Source organism: Dendropsophus ebraccatus, chromosome 9 (assembly GCF_027789765.1).
Source record: "Dendropsophus ebraccatus isolate aDenEbr1 chromosome 9, aDenEbr1.pat, whole genome shotgun sequence".
NCBI lineage: Eukaryota > Metazoa > Chordata > Amphibia > Anura > Hylidae > Dendropsophus > Dendropsophus ebraccatus.
The window spans coordinates 36,503,019-36,525,640 of NC_091462.1; the positions used below are offsets into that span (position 1 = coordinate 36,503,019).

The following is a 22,622-nucleotide window of genomic DNA, read 5'->3' on the forward strand; positions in this document are numbered from 1 at the left end:
GAGATGAGCGAACCTGGAGCATGCTCGAGTCCATCCGAACCTGAGCGTTCGGCATTTGATTAGCGGTGGCTGCTGAAGTTGGATAAAGCCCTAAGGCTATGTGGAAAACATGGATAAAGTCATTGGCTGTATCCATGTTTTCCAGACAACCTTAGAGCTTTATCCAAGTTCAGCAGCCCCAGCTAATCAAATACCGAACGTTCGGGTTCGGATGGACTCGAACCCGAACCCGGTTTGCTCATCTCTAGTTGGTGGTGTTTCTAGGAGTAGATTGTGCATTGCAGCTCAGGAGTATTATCGGCTATGTACTGTGTAAGTCAAAGGCTGCGGTAGCTCCCTGACCAGCTGTGCCAGCTGGGCAACCTGTGCCCTGGATAGTGGGCTTTAGTAGGGCGGCATCACAAAGACCCTAATTTATGCTAAATGTCAATTTCATTTTGTGCATACATCTTATACAGCTTGTGCAGACTTATGTTTCTCATTGCAACAGATGACATACTCTCTATAGCCTGATTCCGCAGTCATACTTCATCTGTTACCGAATTTGTGCTAAGAGTGCAGTTCACATTACAGTTGTGGATACGTTGGCATGTTGTATCCAGGCATGGACTGGCAATGGCCTCAGTTACTTCAATGGCCCAAACAGTGATCATTCTTGGGTCTTAAAGGGGTACTCAGTTAACAATTTTTTTCTGTCAAATCAACTGGTTTCAGAGTTTTATATAGCTTTGTCATTTAAGTCTATTTAAAAATCTCAAGTCTTCCCAAATGTATCATTTGCTGCATGTCATGCAGGAAGTAGTGTATTCTTTCCAGTCTGACACCGTACTCTCTGCTGCCATCTCTGTCCGAGACAGGAACTGCATTGAGCAGCAGCAAATCCCCATGGAAAACCTTTTCTTCTCTCGACATTTCCTGTCTCGGACAGAGGTGGCAGCAGAGAGCACTGTGTCAGACTGGGAAGAATACACTTCCTGCAGGACATACAACAGCTAATAAGTATAGGAAGACTAGAGAATTTTAAATAGAAGTAAATTGTATAGGTTGATTTGATTTGAAAGAAAAAGATTTTCACAGAGTATTCCTTTAAGTGCACAATACAATGCTTTGGGGTCTGAGTAAAAATCTGAATGTAATCACTAGCTTTCAGGCATTTGAAGTAAATGAGGTAGGGTTGGTGCACGTATGTGTTGCTAGGTCATTTTGACAGGGTGCCGATGCATGATTGTAATAAGAACCTTCCCTCACCTACCTAATGTTAGCAGGAAGTAGGTGGCAGATATCAGTGTGTATGACTGTAACATCAGACTGCACAGTTTGGAAACACAAAAGGGTCATTTATTAAGACTTGTATGCCAGTCTTAAATCAAGCCCTGAACCCATTCAACCGCCTAGATTTACCAAGAGGCGCACACCTCTTAGTAAATCTGGCAATACTTGTGCTTTCTACCTGTTGGGCGCAGAAATCTATACCTGCTGTGGAGCAGGTGTAGAATTATGCCATGATTTATGCAGGTTTCCAGCCATGCCTCCCACCCCCCCGACCTTGCCCCCCCCCTTCCTTCCCCTGGCATCATCTAATCAGTGCACTAGAAATGCAGAGGGTTAACCTGGTGAGTATAGCTTGGGCTATGTCCACACAACACACTTTTTGGGTATAAACCCACACACCGTATACGCAGCGTATTTACTGCTGCAATACGCAGCAAATACGCAACAAATACGCAGCAGATTAGATCTAAATAACTGAACACAGCATCAAATCTGCACCATCAAATCTGCTGCAGATCTGCTGCGTATTTGCTGCGTATCTGCTGCGTATAAGGTGTGTGTGTTTGTACCCTTTATGAAAAGAAAAAACAACAAAAAAACGGCCATTGTGTTCAAATTACACAATGGCTGTTCTTTTCATGATGTAATGATTTGCATTGAAGTCAACGCTAACAACAACTGTTGTTTCACACAATGTATTGCACAACGGCTGTTGTTTCCTACGGCCATGGAAATAATGATCATGTCAATTATTTCCGGTTATGGTCCTTAGACTTCAATGCAATTTTCATTTAAAACAATGCCCATTGTTTTGAGTGCTAAATAACAACAACTTGTTTTTCTGTTGTGTGTGCCTTATTTTGTTATTCTAATACAATCCTAAATGGTTCCTTAATAGTAAGTTAAGTATAACAACTTTGTAATTATTATTATTTGTCCATTATGTTGTTATAATTGTACGTTTTTTTTAAGTTTACTCAGAATTTTACTATTTTCTAAATCCTCAATAAAATAATTGCTGTTCCAGGATACTCGGGCGCGCTCACATTGTTGTGTTTGTCTCTTCCTCAGGTGAACAGGTTCTGCTGTCTGACAATGCTTCTTGTCTCGCTGTCCAGGTAATGATTTATTCCTGAAATCAAAGTTCCCCTCCACTACCTTGTTAAAAATCTGCAGCTGTGACCTCCAGCCTCCACTTGTTTCAGACTTGCAGCCAAATCCAACCTCTCACTTCATGAGCTCAACAAAGACAATTTCATCTTGTAACCTAGGTCATCTGCCGGGGTGAAACCATTCACTACTCCTGACCTGACTACAAACGTTTCATCATCCTAGGTCCATACATTATTTCTAAAGATAGGCAATGCTGCAAGTCCAAGATCATCCATATTTAATATGAGAACATTTAACTATTTATGGTGTCCGCCATCCGCCGCTTATTGAGCCCTTGTCCTCGGTTTGCTGCTGAGCAGTCTGCGGCGCTTTCGTCAACTTCTGTTCAATCAAACTTGTAGTCTTAATGGTCTTCAGTCCTCCCAGACTCATGGGATGGCCATTAGCCTTACGTCCCCCCCATGTTCACGGCCTTATTTAGTTTAGTCTGAGTTCATTTTATCCTGAGGTCATCCTTTAACCGAGACGGTAGTGAGCGGAGCAGGCAAAATCCATAAGTGTATTTTAAGCAAAGGCCTAGGCTCTTACTTGTGATGGTCTTTTACCATAAATATTTCACGAGTGTCCATAACAATAAAACCACAGACTCTGGAGAAATTGCTATTAACCATGTCTGCTATGCTTTGGGGCCGCTGTTGGTCGGGCTATGTAATGCTGACCTGTAAGGGTTTGTTTAGTAGCAATTATTAATGTGAATGAAAATGACCAAATGTAAGAATAATCGCATTCGAGTAATTAGAGGAGGAAGGTCTGAACAAAGAATAGATTTGTATAATTAATTGATACTACTTGTCCTTTTTATTGTCATTTGACTTTTTACGACGGGTTCTGCTTTACTCCTGAAGCCAGCCATATGTACAAGGTAATATTGGTGAAATTTGGGGTGCAGGCAATGATTTTACAGGTATTTGGGCCTCCCACCTTCATCCACCTTTGATTCTGAGGTGTCTGGCAGAGGCACATTTCCCTATACTATATTACATAAAATTGCTGAATAAAGCTTGGATATGTTAAACTTGCAGTATTGCAAACCCTAAACCCCAACCAATTGCCAGAATTGCCCCCAAAGATAGGAGGAGGTTGAATGCAGCACAGGTCAAGCATATGCTTTGCTGCTCTATTGAAAGACTGTGGCACTAATGTAGCCCCTAGCCTCGATTACAACCATAAATGCTACTGGCTAAAATAAGCCTTTAAAGGGAGCTTCCATGCTGTCTGAACCACGAATAACTGGGGCTTCTTAGATGTCTTATCAGTCGAGGTTGGTGGGGCAGGGGGAAGCTGCCAGGAAAATTAAATGGCAATCCACTCCAGCTTTACAGTCTGCATGGACTCCCACTCCAATCATTGTCGATACCTGATCCAAAAAGGCCTGAGTTCACCAAGTTTAATATGCATCCTTATGGCCATGAGTAAGGGTGCATAATGGACTCGAAACACGTAGGAGTTATTCTGGGGTGATATCACTGTGTGTTCACGCTGATGGTCTTATTCAATAAACTGCAAATATGTGGAAGCTGTCAGGGACTGCCCCAATGACTCCTTGTTCTTGCAGCATGAAAGTAATGGCTTTTTTCTCTTTCTTTTACCCTCTCTCCCTGTTTCCTGGCATTCTGTGCTGTTAGCTTTTTCCCTCTATATGCTAATAAGGGCAACTGGCAACGGGGCAGTTATTACTGCTCAGTCTTTAATGGGGACCTTCATGCTCTAAACGGTAGTGACTGCCCTGAGCCATTGTGACTACCCCCTTGAGATTCTATAGACTGCAAAAATGTAAATTTTTTTGGGTACCTATATGCCCAGATTTATCAAACGGTGTAACGTAGATACTGGTGTATCCTTCCCATAACTACTGTGATTGGTTGCTGTGGGCAGTTTACACCAGTTTCTATTTTACCCCCTTTGATCATTCTGGGCCATAATGCTAACTCACTAGCCTTATTCCTGCCGAGGAATTAGTTTCATTGTAGCTCAGCTGCATTTGTTATATTGAGCTTTTCATTGTTTCAACTGGGTCATGTGATCACAACTAAATGATGTGCTCTTCTGGATAGCCAGGGAGTTGTATCTCCTGTGTAGCTGATTCTTGCGAACTCCAGGATTAGATCTTCTATTTTTGTTATCCAGCGCTACAAAAAATGACCACTTTTCCCCCTACTGTTGTCTCCAGTTCAGGTGCAGTTTGCAATTAAGCTCCATTTACTTTAATGGAACAGAGTTTCAAAACCCCACCCAAACTGGAGACAACAGTAGGGGGAAAGTGGCTATGTTTTTGTAGCGCTGGATAACCCCTTTAAATCCCATCTGGCAGCTCTCTGACCCTTTCCCTCACTGACCACTTCTGACCTCCTTGTTCATCTGTGTACATAGTATTCTGCTGAAGATACCATTTCTGCCACTGGAAAAGATAGTGGATGGTGGAAAAGATGGTGGTTGCATCTTATAGGGATACACTGAGACTTTATAGTGTGAGACAGAGGTTCAAAGTCACGTTCCGCACTTAGGACTCCACTCTCTTTGTCTCTACCAAGTCAGATGCATCATGAAAAATGTAGGCTACATTAGGAGGTATCAAGATGGCAGACATCCCATATTTGTCTTACATGTAATATGGTGATTTTGGTGATCTCCTTACAGGAGTCACCCCTTGGCTAGGTTCTTCCTTGAAAGGATATCTGGCTAGTCCTGTGTTTCAAGACTCTTAAATGAGGCTTTACAGACTCTTTTTGCATTTTTTCCCCCCAGGGGGCAATGCGTTTATCACAGTGTTGACTTATTTTACTAGAAGCCTTTAGTTTCTTCTTTAGTTGGTCTCCCTGAGATCAGTGATTGTTTTACCATGTTGGTCTACTAGGCATTGCTCCCATCTAGCCACAATTCTACTCCACGCTGATGAGGGGCAACACCCCAAAAAAGCTGTCTGTGGATGGATACCTGGCTTTGGTATTGTTATATCCTTAGACTCGTAAATTCAGTTGGATCTTGACTGAAAGGGCCACTTAATATTGTGGTTTTGGTGGTCCTCTGGCTGCAGCTTATTTCTCCCAGAACAAAGGGGTCGGAAGGTGGTTTTTCATCACACCCGACCCCCATCTCCACCGACATAATCCGTTTTTGGTTGGTCTGGAGAGCCTCTCACAAACTATACCGACAACTTAAGCTCCCATGAGCGTTGGCTATGGCTGGCAAAAGTATAAGAAGTATGGGGACCTTTATGGGGGGGGGGGGGATGTATAGGGATGCTGCCCTTAGTCCTGAAAATTCCCCCTCTATTGGGATACTTTATTGATGACCTAAGATAAAGGGGTCTGTCCCGTTCACAGATGTCCTTTCACTGTGTTCTAATCTTTTTTTTTCTTTTTTTTTTTTTCTTTTTATAAAGCGTATACCCGCAGGTACTATCTGTAGTAACCTGATATAGTTTCTTCCAACTACAGCTCTGGTACTTTATCTGTCAGTTCAATGATAAATTAAACTGTGTGTGTATTGAATTGGCGTTCTTTAGTTTAATAAGCCTGGCTGACAGCTGATAGTAGCCATGGTTATATGTGGTCACTTTATGAAAATATCAGATTCAAATAGCCTCAAAGGATTTTTATAGGAAGTTCATTAAATACAGATTCAGACTGTGGATTGTGCATATTTTTGATCTATAAAGATATCTAACAAATGACAGTCGTGCGGAGATATCGCTTTATAGTGCCGCTTGCCATAGAATACAAAGCAGCAGAGTCTTATCTGAAGCCGAAGCTTCCGAACTTTCAGTAAGAAAAACACGGATGGAATACTGGGCGGATGGTTTCTCTATTCAGGTTGATATTCTGAGATATATAAAGTGACTTAAAGGCACAACGTAGTGATGGGAGACACCGGTGGTTTCTATGACAATGCTGCATTCCATTTAATTCTTCTCTTAATGTTTTTAAGTGAAATATATAACAAACATTTTTTTTTCTTTCTGTGTCAATAATTATTTTCCTTAAACAGAATCTGTGAGCCGTATCGGATAGTTATTAGGTTATAAAGCAAACTCTACCTTTCCTGACGCTAATGGCAGCTGCTAAACTTATGAAATCTCCTATTCATCTCTCAGCCAAGTGTCAAAGAGGTGGAGCTAAACTGCTCAAGTGCCCTAACCTCCCAAGCCCTCCTTGACGGATGTGCAGGCCAAGTAAGGTAGTGTGGCAGGCTATAGTACTTCCTTCTCAACACTGACAAATAAAAATGTAATTTCATAGGCAGGGCTGTGGAGTCGGTAAGCCGCAGCTCCAACTCCGACTCCGACTCCTGAATTTTATCAGGACCGAGTCCAACTCCCGACTCCGACTCCTGCTTCTTCATAAATGGCCAGTCATATACCAGGGGAGTTATTTATCACACTGGCTCAGCAGCTTCTCCCTAATGTATTACATGATCCTGGGGCGACTTCTGAAACATACAAAGGAAGCTTCTCCTGTGTGTGCAGTGGATGCAGCCAGTCTCCAGCCTCCATGTCCTGAACATCTCAGAACTAGACTAGATGGAGCAGGTGATCTTTTCCTGCTGACAGTCTTCTATGTTTCTAACTAAATATTCACCATACTTAAAAAAAACACTGCTAACAATGCCAGATACCTGTGAAATAGAGGTCAGCCATAGTGATATACAGGGGGTCACACATAGTGATATAGAGAGGGGTCACACATAGTGATATAGAAGGTCACTGTGGGGGCATGCAATAGCACGCACACACACACAGCCTGCTGCAGCCATAGCATACACACACCCACACAGCCTGCTGCAGCCATAGCACACACACAGCCTACTGCAGCTATAGCACACACACAGCCTACTGCAGCCATAGCACGTGCGCGCACACGCACACACGCACACGCACACGCACACACACACATACACACACACACACACACAGCCTGCTGCAGCCATAGCGCACACACACACACAACTTGCTGCAGCCATAGTGCACACCACACACACATGCACACACAGCCTGCTGCGGCCATAGCACACATACACACAGCTTGCTGCAGCCATAGTGTGCACACACAGCTTGCTGCAGCCATAGCACACATACACACAGCCTGCTGCAGCCATAGCACACACACACACACACACTGCTGCAGCCATAGCACACACACACACAGCCTGCTGTAGTCATAGTACACACACAGCCTACTGCAGCCATAGAACACTGAAGAAAAACACACAATCTTCTCCCAGAGAGAAAACACCACACTGAGGACAGAAGTTACACCTACACTACTTATGTCTTCTCCTCCTCTATATTACACAGGATATTTTCATATTACACTGCTGCTCATATACAGTCATCCAGCATTCAGGAAGAGACCAGCACAGATCTCCCCCTACAGAATGGACTCTTCCAGCTCAGAAACAAACTGCCAAATAGTGACCGACAACTTTTTCATGACCCCCCATATGTAATAGGGCCAGGGTCCTATCAGAATGTTGCTCATAATATATATTCATGGGAGAAAAAGTAGCAGTTTGGGGAGTAGTAGTGTCAGGAGTGGGAGTTTTAGTTTCAATAGTAGTGGTAGTTGAAGTATCAGGAGGGTAGTTGTAGCAATAGTAATGGGAGTAGTAGTAGTATCAGGAGTGAGAGTAGTAGTAGTAGCAATAGTAGTGGGAGCAGTATTGGGAGTAATAGTATCAGTAGTAGGTGTATTAGTAGTGGCAGCTGTATTGGGAGTAGTAGTATGAGTAGTGGGGGCAGTAGTATTAGTTACCTGGTAGGAGGAGCATGGCACTGAGTCCTCACCCGCTCTCCAGTAATTGCTCTCTGGGTCTCTTCTGCCCCGGGGGCTGCCCAGTGCCCGGCTGCAACTGCTGCTCCCCGTTCTGTTGCGAGCGGGCACTGGCAGTCTCTTGAGAGCGGATGGGCGGCAATCTATTCAACTTGATGAGTCCTCCAAGTAGAACTATGTTAGTTGAGATGGGATGCATGGTATTGGCCTGTATTAAAAACAGATGCCTGGAAATAGTTAACATAGACTACTAGACATTCATAGTATTTGTTCCCAAGACGGCTATATGATAAGGTTTACACACATTCTGTATTCTGCCTCCCAGTGTAAGGAATAGCTGATGACATAACAGATCCTTGTTCCTAGCTGGAAAGCAATTTGGGTAGAAGAACCTTCACGTCTATGTCTGAATGTGATTAAGACAACTTGTGTTTTAGGTTTCGTGGCTCATCAATCACAAATCTCACCGAAAAAAAAAGTCACAGATGGTAAAACCCCCTGATTTCCCACATTAATATGGAGGTATGTATAATTTAGAGAGCAGTGTAGCGGACTGTGGATCGCACCTTGGCTTGTGTAGGACATCCTCTCTACCTGCGCTAGATTTCCAGCTAAGCAGTTTTACTCTGTGAGTGCCACCATCTCTCATAGAGGCCTCAGATGAAATTACAGCTAAATGAATAGAATCTTCATTTATCTTCTGTACCTCCCCTGTGCTACAAGTGAATTTACTCTTTCTAAATCCTGCACCAATTATATTAAATCATTACTGAAGTGTTCAGCGGTGCCACAAAATAAATTGTTTCTCAAACTTAACCTGACTTTCCTATAAATTCAGTTCACAGGTATAAAAGAAATTATTTTGCTGAAAATCGACACAAACATGATTAAGACCCCTCTTTGTGGTAAACTATAGATGCTACAATTACCTTAATGGGATTAAAGGCTTTGTACATCACAGAGAAAATAGCAACTTGATATGGATGTACAAGGTTTGACATCAAGTCGGTGACACCAGTTACTGTAGAGGTTTGTGTGTGTGTGTGTGTGTGTGTGTGTTTCCATGTGTGCATGGATTTTTTTAAAGGAAGAAAAGAGTAGGCTAGCTTTCCACAACGTTTTTCTCTTTTTTTGGCCATTTTACAGCTGCCCTTTTGAACAGCCATTAGAGATGAGCGAACCGGGATTGGGTTCGAGTCCATCCGAACCCGAACGATCGGCATTTGATTAGCTGGGGCTGCTGAACTTGGATAAAGCTCTAAGGTTGTCTGGAAAACATGGATACAGCCAATGACTATATCCATGTTTTCCACATAGCCTTAGGGCTTTATCCAACTTCAGCAGCCACCGCTAATCAAATGCCGAAAGTTCGGGTTCGGATGGACTCGAGCAAGCTCGAGGTTCGCTCATCTCTAACAGACATCCTTTTTGTCGAAAAAAATACGTACAAAAAGCATAGCCTCTTTATAGTTTGCAAAGCTAAAAAAGACACACAGTGGGGGACATTTATGAAACGTCTGCCCGAGGCGTACACCAGGGAGAAGGTGCAGATTCGCCCCTTCTCCCTGACGTATGCCTGCCGTATGCCCCGCTCACCCAATGGGTGGGCTGGGGGAGCTTGGGGGGGGGTTTACAAGGCGTGGCCTCCTTGTACGCCGGTCTTCATAAATTCCCCCCAGTATGTCTACCCAGTTCAGCCTATGACTCTGCAGTGTTGATCCAGCGTAACTGTCATATTTTTTTTATTGCAGAAATCAGTAGTATAAGTGATTTTAAGAAACTCTGTAATCGGTTTAATCAGCCAAAAAAGCCTCCTTCTGTACTCAAGAAGCAATTTCCCAGCCTCCCCCCCTGACTTCTTATCTGTGCATTATCAGGCAAACACGTCTTCATTACAGAGAAGCCAGTGAAGACGGGTTCTGCTCTCTCCATTCTATCCTTATGGAGGGGGGAGGGGCCGAGGGAGATGAGGGAGCAGGAAGAGGTGACATGAAGGTCAGCTGTTTGTAGACTGGGCACCTAAAACGCAGGATTCAGGGGTCAGAAAGGTCAGTGCTTATCTATGAACTGAGAGAAGATTGCAGGGTGTTGTGCTGTGCAGGACTGCTCCGTGCTCAGTCATTCCTAATAGCCCCTCCCCTATCCATAGCCACATAATGGACAGAGAAATCCTGCTTCTTCTGAAGGGAGGGGGGGGAGGCTGGGAGATTGCTTTTTCAGTCCAGAAGGAAACTCTTTTGGTTTATAAAACCTATTACAAAGTTTCTTAAAATTGCTTGAACTGTTGATATTTAAAGGGGTAGTCCACCCAAAAATGTTTTCCTTCAAATCAACTGGTGCCATAAAGTGCCAGAGATTTGTAATTCACTTCTATTAAAAAAAACTTAGGTCTTTCAGTACTTATCAGCTGCTGTGTGTCCAGCAGGAAGTGGTGTTTTCTTTCCTGTCTGACCCAGTGCTCTCTGTTGCCTCCTCTGTCCATGTCAGGAACTGTCCAAAGCAGGAGCAAATCCCCATAGAAAACCTCTCCTGCTCTCCAGACTGGAAATAATACAACTTCCTGTTGGGCATACAGCAGCTGATAAGTACTGGAAGGCTTGAGATTTTTTAATAGAAGTAAATTACAAATCTCTGGAACTTCATGGTAGCAGTTGATTTGAAAGAAAATTTTTTTTGGTGGACTACCCCTTTAATGTTTTAAAAAAAATAACTCTGAAATGACAGTTACGCTTTAAGGAAAAATAATTCTTCTTTGAATCCTTCTTGACTCTAAATCTGACAATGAGAATAAATCCCTGGATCAATGACCCTTCTCCAGAATCTATTACCGACAACCTTTAATAATAATATTCTCTAGAAGTGTGTATAGTCTCTTATTAAGTTCACCCCGACCACTTTGGCAAAAAATCCCCTTTCTTTCATGGTGTAGATACTTCATTTTTTCTGGGCATAGAGGACTTGGGTTTTGATGCTGCCATAGGCTGTATCCACTAGTAGAGGGTGTCCCGAAATGTAGTGGCTAAACAATTGGTCCAGAGCATCTCCAAAACTGCAGGTTTTAATGAGGTCCTATTGGAGCATATGGACAAGGGTGAAACATTGCCTTGGAAGTCACTACATCAGAAATTATTACTATAGGAGATTACTGGGGTCTTCCACCATTAGAATGATGGCATCTCCAGGGCTCAAGTTTGAGTTACAATGACTTTTATGACATAGTTCTAGTTTCCATATAAGCTATAGATTTTGTCACATCATTACCACTTACGTACAGTGACTATTCCCTGACTCCCATCTGTTTGTGAATAACCCAAACAAGGCGGCAATTAACATTGAATGTGTATGTGTTGGCATGAGTTCCTAATATCCGGAGCCATTTTAAGTAACACATTTAGAATCGTTCCTCTAGTTGGGATGTGGTCCAAATTTCAAGGATCCTTGCAGCTGTTTCAATATGGTATTAAGCAATGGATGAAGGATACTGATGCGGCAAAATGTGTTTTTTTTCCATGTTTTGCTCTTTCCCAGTTAACTTAGCTGGCTGTATGCCTAAAAGGTCCTGGATATTCTAAAAGTGACAAACACTAATGCCTGGCCCTATAGTGCACATAGAGGACATGTAGATTTCTATGCAAGCTCTGCGACAGGCTCAGGTCCTGCCGGCTTCACTAAGAGGCATGCGTCTCTTAGTAAATTCGTTCAAGTAAATGGGGACAGGCCTTTTTTTTAAGACTCGTACGACAGTTTTGTTTAATGGCTTTCTATAGTCCCCCATATGGCAGAAGTCATAGCTGCAGTGAGCTCCTTTGCATTATATCATTTGATGATGTCACTCAGGATGTGCATTGGATGCCATGAAGACGTTCAAGAGGTACGTGTTGACAGGGTTCTGTAAACAATTAGGGCCTTGAGGACCTGTGATATTTTCTTGAACCTTGAGCTGTTACCATCCATGTTTAGTAGTCCCTCCATTTTTTCCTATGTAAAAAAGATTTTCCGGTACTCACCCAATCTTCTGCACACAAAATCTTTTTTGCATAGACTGTTTTTTGTCCGTGCACCCCCTGCCCTGAGTGCCGTCCAAACTTGCTTTCTCCATATTTTCCTAACCCCCACAGTTCTGCAGTTATGATTGTTACAAGAGTCTCTAAAAGGAGAAATGCGTTTGTAAGGTCAGCACTCAGACGAATAGAAAAACATGTCTCCTGGCTCAATTGGCTGTTTTGTGCACGGAGAGACTTCCCCTGGACTCCGGGGTTGCATATACAAGAAAGAAGAAGAGATCCTCTCCAGCTCAAATATAGTTGAATGCTTTATTAGATGTGCATATAACACCGACGCGTTTCAGACCCCACTGGGTCCTTAGTCATGGTTTTCTGCAGTTATATCCTGCTGCATGCATAACATCCAAAATGCGGACAGATAAGAGTCTCTATGCATATTAGAGTCGATTTTAGTAGAACTGACCAGCCATCTGATATGTAAGGAAGCATGATAATATTTATGGTGGTGGGAAGAGAAGGATGTTGCAGAGAGAACTGTTGGCTGAATGAACATTTGACCAACAGATATTGAAGATGTATGGACCTCTTTAGTGTCAGCGTCCATTTTGCTAGTGAGGGCCTAGACTGGCAACTGGGTGGGTATAATTTAGCCGTTTACTTAATTGGGAGAGCGCTCAGATTAGGGGCCCTATTACATGGTGGATTAATTTATTTAGGCCCAGACCTAAAATCATCAGCCGCTGACTGCGCATTGCTACGTGTAATAACGATTTGCGGCTGATTGCCCAAACAGTTACTACACTCCCTCTCCCTGCTCCCGGTCATCTCCTGTGCTCCTGTGCGTCCCGGCACCACTGCAGCTTTAGATCATCCTGTCTGAGCCATGGGCAGTGATTGGCTGAGCGGCTTGTCAGCTTAGACAGGCCGCTCTGAAGCTGCAGCGCGTGGTGCTAAGTGGTAACTGTTTGGGCAAGCGTTGCATGGAAATTTCTAACAATGTTTGTGCCACCCTTGCTAAATGATTCTCGGGCCGTATAATAGGCCCAGTAAACTGTGCTCGTTTACAGTATCGATCGGACCTTCATGGGCCCGTGTAATAGGACCCTAACACTAACAATCGAACAGTGGTGACTATCCCTTGACTAGTGCGCTGGCACCTGAAGTTTTTTAAGACTCCATGAATTCCCATTAACATAAAATGGATACTTATGGCCATATTTTCCTATAGAAAGGCAGGCTCAAGCACCAGTTCCTGGCAGCATGGAACGTAGCATTAGGGGTATTATGGGATAGGATGGCGTCTAAATCTGTGTTCCTGGAATAAACCGTTAATTAAAAGAGTTTAACTAAGAATATATACAAATGTTTTCATGGTGCCATCACTGCCATGACTTTAGCAGTAAACTTCTAGGCGGTTTGTTATCTATAGGAAGCTCTCCTTGCAGCACACACCGCGTTGCCTCTTTAGCAGTCGCTGCCTTCTGTTCTCCAATGTTTGCTGATGACTAGACATTTCCATCAGTAACATTATCAGAGTTAAATCTAGTGTCAACAAACCATCTTCTCAGTATGAAAACAGCGGGAAGCCTCATTTTTTTTTGGGCGGGAAACATGTCGAGAAATAACTTCCACAATGTCAGATGAGGCACTTAATGATTCATAAGGCCCCGGTCAAGGTCACAGAGGTAAAACAATCCCGTAAGAGACACTCAAAGAGTACGAAGGGTACTTTTCCAATTAGCCTGACATCTCAATCCACGAGCATCTGTCAGCATCTAGTCCAAGTTCCACCATTTCCACATGTACTATATATCTCTGACATTCATACTGGATCCTGTTCTCTTTGATCACTGATATCATAATTCTGAAGGGATGATAAGGAATAAATAAATCCAGACTATTCTTAAGCTTTAAGCGTATCGTTTTCTTAGAAAAGTGACGATGTAGTTAATTCTGTAAGAGTTTAAAAAATATGCAACCAATATATATTTTTGGCATTCTAGAAGAAAAGGCAGCTAGATATACATGTGATGTTAAAATAAGTTAATTGGAGGGGGGTACAAAAGGGTACTGGCCTACCAGATTTCCTGCCATTGCAGAGGTGATTCTCCTGAGCTAGCATTTCCTGCCTGTTGAGATGGCACCATGAAGCAGTAAACAAGCACCATGTTAGTGGCAGCAATGTGGGATCAGGCAGGTGACCCCTTAAAAAAAAAATGTTGATTTCCACCCCCACCCCCCTGGACAGGCCCTTTAAATGGGAATTTCCATTTTGAGTAGTTAAGCCCTATACAGTGTATGCACAGGATAGGGCATAGCTAAAAGACTACAGGGGGTCTAACCAGTAGGGCCCTATCTTGAGAACAGGGACCCTGAAATCTCTGAAGAATAGAGCAGCAATAATGCATTAAGTGGCTTTGGCGGCTCCAAAGAGAATATTTTGTTGTCCCCATTCTTGAGGGGCCAAGCGTTTGTACCTCTCACAGTCTCTTACCCTATATAGGAATACTCTTTTAAGGTAACATGGAAAACATTAAAAAATTACGTCAACCATTTGGTCATGAAATTAACGTCCAGACGGAATCCAGCATCTACGTAGCCTCATGTTTCCTTCTTATTATAAATACCTTTTGTAGACTCGATTTTAAATTCTTTGACATTCAAACTGGAAGAGCAAATGTTAAATAACTAATGGCCATCGAGACATAGTGTTAAATCCGTTCCCAAGAATCTATTTTGCTTCACTTCCTTTTGGCTGCACAAGCAGAGGTTTGTCATTTCTATGCTGTCTGACTCTATTATCCATTGTTTGATAAGTAGAAGTCTGAAAGCCCTTAGATCATCCGCACAGACCCCACAGTAATGCAGACACAGTGTCTCCTGAGCCATCGCTAAAACACCACGTGATGCATATAAAATAATTCGGACACAGGCTAGACTTCATTTATAGGCCACGTATTAATTTTCCATTAATCATATCAAACAAGACAAAAGATTTGAAAGTGTGCGATTCAACTCTTCATCCAGATAGTGGAGGGGGGGGGGGACGTGTGATCTGGTATTCCGCTATTTAGAGCCGTTCAATAACATGTAAAATGTCTGGATTTTTATTATAAAATTATATTGATTTTTTTTTTTTTTTTTTTTGCTGAGAGATAAAAGAGCTTAGCATCAATTGGGTTTGATGTTGCCTCTGTGTTATAGCTACTTATAGGTAATTTGGATATTCGGGTGTTTAAGGTGGACGGGACTATTTGCTCTTCCAATCTAACCAGCGTAGAGATATCAAGGGATAACAAGGTCAGATGGGGATACCTGTTTCCATAAAAATTTTATTCGTCATGGGTAATGTGGGGGGGGCCTAATGGTTAACACAGTTCTTTCATAGTTTTGGGTTCAGAGCCAACCATGGCAACATCTACATGGAAATAAAGGTTGTATGGTCAATATCTGCATGGAGCTTATATGTTGTATGTCCAAAATCTGCATAGATATTGTGTGGCCAACATTAGCATGGAGCTTGTCTACTGTATGGGCAACATGTACGGTCAACTTCTACGTGGAGCTTTTATGCCGTACGGCCAACATCTACATGGAGCTTGTATGCTCTATGGCCAACATCTACATGGAGCTTGTACGCCCTAGGCCAACATCTACATAGAGATTGTCTGCCGTATGGCCAACATCTACATGGAGCTTGTATGCCCTAGGCCAACATCTACAGTACATGGAGCTTGTCTGCGGTATGGCCAACATCTACATGGAGCTTGTGTGTCGTATGGCCAGGAGGGAAGTGTTTTTAGAACAAAAACTGAACTCAAGAACAAGAGGACACAGTGAGAGGTTAGTTGAGGGAAAGATCAGAAGCAATGTGAGAAAATAATACTTTACTGAAAGAGTAGTAGATGCTTGGAACTTCCAGCAGATGTGGTTGCTAAATCTACAAAAACAGAACGTAAACCTGCCTAGGATATCTATCCTAAGATAATAAGAAGGTAAAAGGGCAGACTAGATGGACCAAGTGGTCTTTTTCTGCATACAGTCTTCCATGTTTAACATCTGCATGGTGCATGTACAGTATGCTGTATGGCCAACACCTACATGGAATTTGTACGCTGTATGGTCAACAAGGAGCTTGTTGTCATCTACAAGGAGCTTGTATTCCACTGCCCCATTGTCCCAGGTGTAGTCTTGTTCAGACCCTACCGGTGTGACATTGAGGACATATTTCATTTCCTTCAATAGTGGTCCCCTATATTCTACTTTCCTGATCTCCCACATTGGGGCCATCTTAATATGAAGCCACATAATGTATCAGTACTTGGAGTATATAGAGCTACAGCTTCTAGTACAGACCTCACAATGAGTGAAGCCTATAAACAGCACATATAATTATCACTAAGCCGGTGGAGCTAATTTTACTTCTTTTTCCTACTTTGTTTTTTTCCTCACTAAATATCTTGTCATTTCCTTCCATTTCTAGCAGCCCAATTTCCCCAAAATGAACAGCTTCCCCTCGGTTCCTGGAATTCTCTGGAGGACATTGAGCAAACAGCCTTGTCTGTACGTCCTCACGTCTCTCCTTGGTGGGCAGACATGTCTGTCAGGCCGTTACATTTTGTGCTTATAGTACAAATCTACCAAGAGCCCGAAATCTTAGTAAACATGTTTAATGATCCGCTGAATATTGTCTTTTGATATCTGTTTCTTTGCCATCAGCCGACAAATGGTTTATTTCTGTTTTCAATGTCTTTCAGGCCTTCTTACAAATGTGCAATCTGCCAGTCCAGGTGGTTTGTAGGGCAAACGCTGAATATATGTCTCCATCTGGTAAGCATGGTATTCACTGAAGACGCTGGATGGGAGATGGGGCTCGGGCTCCATAGCAACACCACGCAAGCCTTTCAGTCATAAATATATCCGCATTACTCTACACGCTTATTTTTCTTCCCACAACTTGTAACTCTTGCTGCTTGAAAGGGCTATAAAAATGATAAATCTAAGCGTGTTATGTTCACCTGTAAAAACAGCAAATTTCTGTATGCTACTAGAGGAGCAAAGTCGTTTCCCCCCCCCCCCCCCTCCTTGCTGCATAAGTCAGGAGCTCCTGGTGCAGAGAGCCTGCGGCCCCTGACTTGTGATGTAGACAGTGGTAAAGACACCTTCCCGGACAATTAAAGGGGTATTCCAGAGAAGAAATCAACTGGTTCAAGAAAGTTATACATATTCTTAACTTATATCTGTTTAAAAAACTCCAGTCTTCCAGTACTTATCAGCTGTTGGACGTGGAGTTTTCTGTGCAGTCTGACCCAGTGCTCTCTGCCGCCACAGACTTCCCAGAGCAGTAACATATCTGATAAGTACTGGAAGGCATGAGAAGTAATTTACAAATCTGTATACCTTTCTGACACCAGTTGAGTTGAATTTTTTTCCCTCCAGAGTACCCCTTTAAGGTTCAGGTTCTCTTACACACAGGCAGGAGAGGACTGTGCTAAGCGCAGAGTTCTCCTGCCTCTTTCTCACAATCGGTGTGGGTCTGAACACTCAGACCCAGACTGGTCAAAACTTTTGACATGTCTCTATTACGGCATCTGATTGGCTCAAACTTTTTATTCTACTGCAGAACAAGGAGACACTGTGTGGAGTCTACCTAGAGGAACTGATGCTGAAGGCATATTGATTGCATTTAGATTTGAACACACTCCATCAATAATGGGGTGGTGGGTCCATGGGGTGATGGGTTTGTAATTTGTCTTGAACCCTAAGGTGCAGCTTCTGTGATCAGGAAGACTAAACAAGATAACTGAGGTCTCCTCTGCCCTTTTGGGAAACAGCATTTAGACCAGACAGCAATTTGGGGTATCGGCCATAACTAACGTCATGTTTTATTGCTACTTTTAGGAAATGTATTGATCTAATGGGTAACTTTTTAATATTTCCCTATGGAGTAAAATGTTGAAGGTTGACCATGCCAGTAGTATTTTTACAGTATTCCTTGCAACTTTCCAATAGGGAAACATAAAAGTTGGCTGCAAGTTTCAGGCGACTCAAGTTAACTTGACGCCCCAAGATAAGTATGAAGTACTGAAAGTATCATGGAGCATAACATCCAGGCGCGATCTGAGCTCTGCTGAGCTGTGCACTACTGTCCGGAGAAGAAACACATTAGAAATAGAGCTTTGATGGCTCTGCATATCAAGGCTATATCTAAAAATAATAACCACTCCACGGCCATTGTAGGTGTTACAATAAAGAGAATATTGATCTCCAGGGGAAGGTGCTGAGCTGACTTTTCTCTACGCATCAATTGATAGAGAAACTAATGGAAAGTTAGAGCAAGAAAACGGAGGAAGAGTTATTAGGGCTGCTAAGGCCAAACGCTTCAAATATAGTATTGGAAAGCAGTTAGTGCAGCGGGAGACATTGGCCTTTGTGCCAATACTATGCAGCACAAACAGATTGGGGAAAACATACAAATGGTCACTCTCACGCCGGCTATTTGTTTCAATCTCTTGTCTCGATTTCATGCTCTGTTTTTCCTTTAATGTGCATAAGTCACAGTGGTATAAACCTGGATGTAGATGATGGTACGCCAGTGTGAACGGGAAATGTAGAATAAGTACGGAGTTACTTTTTTTTATATATAATATGTTCACATTTTTAAATTTTAACTCCATCCCCTAAAAAAATAAATAGAGTTTACTTTTATTATCACAGTATGGGGTATGTACAGAGCTAGATTGATGTATGGTATTCAGAAGTCTGGGGTGGACATGGATCAATAGGATTTGAAGAGAAGGAGGATTCCAGGCCTTATACTGGTGGTTCTTCTATGTAATTGATGGACAGCCACTGCATTCCTAACAAGTACTGTGTGTTTCGATGTTCCCTAACATGTGCCCTCTCCAGCTGCTGTAAACTACAGTTTCCATCATGTCCTGATGTACCACGGTTGTCAGGGCATGATGGGAGTTGTCACTATGCAGTGGCTGGGAACTCTGGTCTTCACTATAATTGTACTTTTTGTTCTTCCACCTCTATGATCTAGAGAAACTCTCACCTTAATAAATGTATTGCATGGATGGCCACCTGGGTGACTGAATTCTAGCCAACCAACCCTTCTCATGGCAAGACTATATGTTTGCTGGGGAGCCAAACCTGTGGTGATCCTCATATTATTGGGGTTGTCTGGTCACCTGTTGTTCAAAGGGATATCCAGATGGAGGACAATACACAGAGTGCTGACGCAATGGTCAGAACAAGTATGCTTGAAATTTCATATAAACATTTTTCAAATCTGCTCATTTATCAATCTTAACTTAACACAAATGTTCATGCCTGCCCTCATCATTTCCTGCCTGGATTACTGCACCTTTCTTCAAGGTGTTCTCCTTTCCCTCTAATCCATCCTCAATTCTGCTGTCTGGTTAATCCACTTCTGCCAGTGTCTTCCCTGGCTACCCATTGCCCTGCATGTATTAACAGTACCATACAAGGCTGTCTACAACCCGTCCCCTCTATATATCTCTAATGTGATCTCCTGATACCTCCACTCACATAATCTCCGTTCTTCATATGACTTCCTTCTGTGTCCTTCTCTCATCTGCTTCTTGCAGAACAATCACCAAGAATTCTCTGGTGCGTCCCCCCATCCTCTGGCGCTCGCTACCCCAGACCCTACCCCAACCAACCTGACAATATGCCTTTTCAGTGATGCCTATAAAAACCTTGCTACCTTTGCACAGCTATGAGGACCCTGCTTACACCACTTCAGTATTCTTACCCCTTCCATTGCAGTTAATTAGCCCTTATGTGCAGGGTTCTACCTCCCTTTGTACCAGTCTATCACTTGTTTCCTTTATTGTACTATTGGAAATAATGGAACTTTAAAATAATATTAATTGAAGTTATCAATTACTTTGGTTCTGGAAAAAAAAAAATCTCTGGCAGTGTTGTGCTGTCTCGTAATTCTTCCATGTTGGTTGGGGTTGAGAGTGGTTGTACCTCCCTCTCTAAAGCAGGACCATTAATAATACAACTGGATTGGTTGTCACCACTTTAGTTCTTGCCCTGCTGAGCCTAGTGCACACGGGGGAAGGAAAACTCTCCATCCAACTCCTTCGTCTGTTCCCTGCAGTATGATCACATGTTTCTTATTACAGTCGCTACAAAGTTCTTGACTAGAGTCGATCAGTTCATCAGTGAGGCACGCACAACCTCATACCCCATACCCCACACAGATGTCACTCCTCTTCCTTTAACTGATGGGCAGCTGTATGATAAATGTAAAGTAGAATGCTGACGCTACATTTTCATCAAACATCTTGCAGCTTTGCATGGACGAATTTGAGTTTATATACATTATCTCCGCTCAAGTGGATTCCTTTACCTTCCGTTCTGTTTATTTTCTCGGACGTGTTCAGCGTCATTGGCAGCAGGATTGTGCGTGGCCTGATGAGGGCGAGCGGATTTGATTGATAAAACAACACGCCAAAGATTGTCAGCCACTTTTCTGAGCCATACAATGTATTTTAGATACGCTATGTTTCTTCCCTCGAGTAGAAGAATGTATGGGCGGTTTCTGATGTTGAATATGGATGCCAGAATATGAAAAGATCTGTCCAGCAGCAACATGGCAGTACAGTGTGAATGAAACCTTTGACTCCTTGCAGTTCAAAAAGCCCTTCATTCCTTTTGTAATACACTTTAGAGTATGGATGCAGATGAGGTCTTTGTTGGTGCCATGCACCTCATCCATTACCCTTAGGCTGACTGTGAGCAAGAGAAGAGGGAATCTGTTGAAAAGGACCATGACAGAGCCTGCTGTTAGCATGAACTCTGTGTGAACCAGGTCTAACAGCAGGTTTCCTGCATGTGCTTGAGGGGAACATTTGGTGAAGAACACTCGAAAACCTCTAAGTATCATGTGAAGCCACAGGAAACTACACATTTTTCTACCAGCTTCGTATGGTAATCCTTCCTCCTCTAGCTGTGAAATCATTATGCTCCTCTAGTAAGATAGGGCGAAAAACTTCTCTCCAAGTTAAGTTTTCTGTGTCACCCTGTTACTATCACAGTATATAGAATATATCATGGCATGCATTCAGAATAATACATTGTCACTTTGAGCCTGCCATAGATCCACTCTTTCTATGCTCTTTCTGCTGCTGCCGATAGAGGGGTTTGCAGTCAGGGGACCACCTTCTATGACATTGATAGGGTTTGCCATACACATTAGATATTTGTCAGTGGACTGCCTGACTGCTACATTGTAGGACGTTACAGACAGATTAAAACAAAGTGGTGCTGGTGTGTTTTGCAGCCAGTTATTCCCTGTGATAGTGAGGAAACATAGAGTAGCTGATGGCTGAATGACTCTTAAAGTAGAAGTCCGGTGCTGGTCATTATTTATTTTTTTAAAGGGCAGGGGTGGTACATAAAAAACTCACCTGTCCCGTACCTCTCCAATGCCAGATCGCTGTTTTGTTTCAGGACCCCTGTGGGCTCAGGGATGTCACAATACGGTTGATGGACTGGCTGCGTAGCCACTCAATGACTAGGACAAGACATCGCTCCAGTCAGTAGTTGGCTAAGCAGTCTGTCCATCAGCCGAGTCGGCATTTCCCCCCCAGGTTGTGCATCATCATAAGGGGGGGGGGGGTTGGGGGGTTAATGCCTTCCAGCGGGGATGCTGGGGCCTGCCGCATGGCGCTTCGCGGACACCTGGAGAAGTGGCGGTTTGTTATTATAGCCCCCCCTTGCCCAGGTTTTTAAAATATCCAGGCCCACATACACTTAATACTACTGTTAGCCAGCGGGTTCGATTGACAGTATAAGGTATATTGGGGCCTCCCATCCATCTGCTGGGGAAGAGTCAGGAGGACCCCCATATACCTTATACTGTTGATAGGGGTCAGCAATGATTTGGCTTTAATCTTCCCATATGAAACACATGAATGTTTGGCTGTGCCAAATGTTCATTTTTATGGGGCTGCCAGGAGAGATCCAAAGGATCTTTCGTTCGACAGTTATTAAAGCTTTATAGGCAGAATAGAGCCAACAGTTATCTGGTTTATGAACGGCACAAGTCTTCGTATACTTCAGTATCATGTTTTTTATTTATAACCTACCATGTAGCTGTGCCGGATCCGTTGTATGATAAACCCAAACACCAATCAATAGACTGTATTGACTTAATGGCGTCCTTCAGTTCTCCATTAGGGTTTTAGTAAGTTTGACTGAAAAAAGGGTACTGTGAACAGAGCCTATGAAATACCTATTTGTAAAGTTGGGCCTGCAACAGTATATCTGGTGATTCAGTGATATGTTCCTCCATCCCATGTTGCTGCATTATTAAAGGGATTGTCCAGGCATACTAATCTGACATCAAGCACTAAGCGAGACA

At 42.9% G+C, this 22,622-nt stretch overlaps 1 protein-coding gene across 1 annotated transcript in view; it reads left to right on the top strand.

Moving 5' to 3' along the window:
- The window catches only part of MTX2 (metaxin 2), a 50,425-nt gene that overhangs the window by 16,396 nt on the left and 11,407 nt on the right, over positions 1 to 22,622 (top strand). The window contains exons 3-4 of the mRNA XM_069982998.1: positions 2,344 to 2,390; positions 16,975 to 17,047. Of these exons, the coding sequence (XP_069839099.1) occupies positions 2,344 to 2,390; positions 16,975 to 17,047 (120 nt within the window). The remainder of the gene's footprint in view (positions 1 to 2,343; positions 2,391 to 16,974; positions 17,048 to 22,622) is intronic.